This window comes from Engraulis encrasicolus, chromosome 23, assembly GCF_034702125.1.
Source record: "Engraulis encrasicolus isolate BLACKSEA-1 chromosome 23, IST_EnEncr_1.0, whole genome shotgun sequence".
In the NCBI taxonomy this organism is placed as follows: Eukaryota; Metazoa; Chordata; class Actinopteri; order Clupeiformes; family Engraulidae; genus Engraulis; species Engraulis encrasicolus.
Window position 1 is genome coordinate 24,776,778 of NC_085879.1, and position 2,500 is coordinate 24,779,277.

The 2,500-nt window shown below is 43.6% G+C and overlaps 1 protein-coding gene across 1 annotated transcript in view; it reads right to left on the minus strand.

Annotated features, from left to right (window-relative positions):
* tspan17 (tetraspanin 17) overlaps positions 1–2,500 on the minus strand; it is a 52,793-nt gene that overhangs the window by 16,767 nt on the left and 33,526 nt on the right. The window contains exon 6 of the mRNA XM_063190150.1: positions 1,371–1,418. Coding sequence (XP_063046220.1) covers positions 1,371–1,418 — 48 coding nt within the window. The remainder of the gene's footprint in view (positions 1–1,370; positions 1,419–2,500) is intronic.

The window sequence follows — 2,500 nt, forward strand, 5'->3', positions numbered from 1 at the left end:
TGATTAGCGAAGCTGATACTGTGCCATTTTGGTTTGGCCATGGGCCATTCCCCTGGGGTACGCCATTACGGTTGTTTGTTTTTCATAACAGCAGGAGTTCAATTGTGGCATTTCTCACTTCTCTCTCTCTTCAGTCATTTTCCCAGTCAGCACTGTCTCCATTGGCCTCCTGCATCATGGGGGCTTTCCCCTCAACCTGTCGCCACACAAAGGGCGCTCTAGTGCCGGGGACACATAGACACGAATTTGGCAAAGCAGAGCAAAGTTTGCCATTCATTCCTATGAGGAAAGCAAAGTGGGCGACACCAAGGACACATACTCAGGGAAGTTTAATATTATGTAAATGAAGAGTAAATTTAGCCTGTGGCGGCCAATCATATCAACAACACAAACGTATTAATGAATTTGATTCGCCGATACGGCCTACTAATGGTTACTGACGGTGAATTTTGATTGTCTTCGCTTTGCTCATTTCGCCTCCATGTGTTGCTTGTAAGCACCGCACCAACAAATGAAGGCATTGCAGGCAGCCACTTATTTAGTAGCCACAAAAGGGGTTCCACGCGCTTCTGTTTTTTCATGTGGTGCATCAACGGGAGGGAGACAGGTAATCTTGAACGAAGAGAAGACACCGGAACAGCACAGATGGGAAGCTTTTCTTTTTGATTCAAGTGCACAACATGTTAGGGACTAATGTTTCGATGGAAAGCCATCTTCATCAGAGTCCATCCAGTTTAGTCCGGGTTCCAGGTTAGACCCTAACATGTTGCGCACTAGTATTAAAAAGAAAAGCATCCCATCTTTGCTGCTCCGGTGTCTTCTTTTCATTCAGGCCGATTTAGTAGCTTTGGCTAATAGAACCTGAAGCCTCACTAGCCATTCTGGCGGGTTCGTTGCGGCTCTGAATGAGGAAGCGCAGTATATTGTAGTTGTAGTTTTTTGACTGTCTTTGTTATACAAACGCAATACAGGGTGATGCTGCGAGCCTACAATACCCTACAATACAGCACCCGTGTAAACATCTCAACATTTTAGAGCACGAGTGTTAACGTTCCCGAATGATAGGCTGCATTGAAGAAAAGTAGTAGATAATTGCGGATAAAATGAAGCGAAGTTTTCTGCAACAAAAGTGTCAAATTGAGATTCTCTTCGCCTTGCTCATTTCGCCTGCATGTGTCCAAGACGTAAGCACTGCATAAACAAATGAAGGCATTGCAGGCGGCCACTTAGGACTTGTTTCCACTCTACTCAGCCGTGGTACCGTTTGTGGTGAGGGTGGTAGTGGGCAGTGTAGTCAGTGGGATATCTGCCTACCACAGCGCCTGAGAAAATAGATTTTTTTTATTTTTAAAAAGGAGACACAAACTTACCAACTGAAGCCGCACGTCGTAGCCACACTGCGTATTGAGCACATCCTCCTGAGAAAGAAAGAAAGAAAGAAAGAAAGAAAGAAAGAAAGAAAGAAAGAAAGAAAGAAAGAAAGAAAGAAAGAAAGAAAGAAAGAAAGAAAGAAAGAAAGAAAGAAAGAAAGAAAGAAAGAAAGAAAGAAAGAAAGAAAGAAAGAAAGAAAGAAAGCTAAGCAAGTTAAGTAAGTAAATAAACAAGTAAATAAATAAATAAAGAATCCCCCATTAATTCCAACACGGCCCCAGAGATATCTGTGCAAGGCACACATGCACAAAACCAACATCCCCTCCCTATAAGCACATCACTTCCTCCCCTGCTGTTCCCCACTAATGCTGCCTGGCTGCCATTAAACTCACACAGATTTGTTTTTGCATAAGCATTAAAGAAACGCCTTAACTCAATGGTTCCCAAACTTTTTTTCCTACATGAACCCCCTTTTGGATCATATTTTGAACACTATTTTGCTAATAGAGAGCAGAGAGAGGGTCTGAGGCACTCAGAAAAATAAAGGACTTTTAACCTTATATTACTTTGATGCGGGACATCAAGCCGATGCGTTTCTTATTAGCCCTGAAGAAGGTCGCACGCGACTGAAACGCATCGGCTTGTTGTCCCACATAGAAAAATAAAGGACTTTTAACCGTACTTCGGGGTGCCTCGGACCCTCTCTCTGCTCTCTACATGTAGTCCTGGACACTGATGAGCACCTTACGTTTTTAAAGCCTACCCACAGACGCAACTCTACCTCTCTCACTCACTCTATTTTTGATAATATTTTGAGTCATTGTCGAGTCGATCAGCTGTACTAAGCTTATACTCTAATGACTGAATTGAATTTACTTATACTCTTTTTTTGCTGCATTTGTAAAGTAGACAGACACAATGAGCAGATAGCCCTTGCCCATATCGCCTTCCTCATCCATATGCTAACCATTTGACCTGGCCAACCCCATCTGTTGTTGGTCGTGTGTGTGTGTGTGTGATGGGATGGCATTTGCAGATAGGGGCCTTATCTACTGTGTACTCACACACGCCTGGAGGAAGTCTCCTGTTTCCTGGGCTGTGCACACACGTTGGGGTGTGTGTGTGTGTG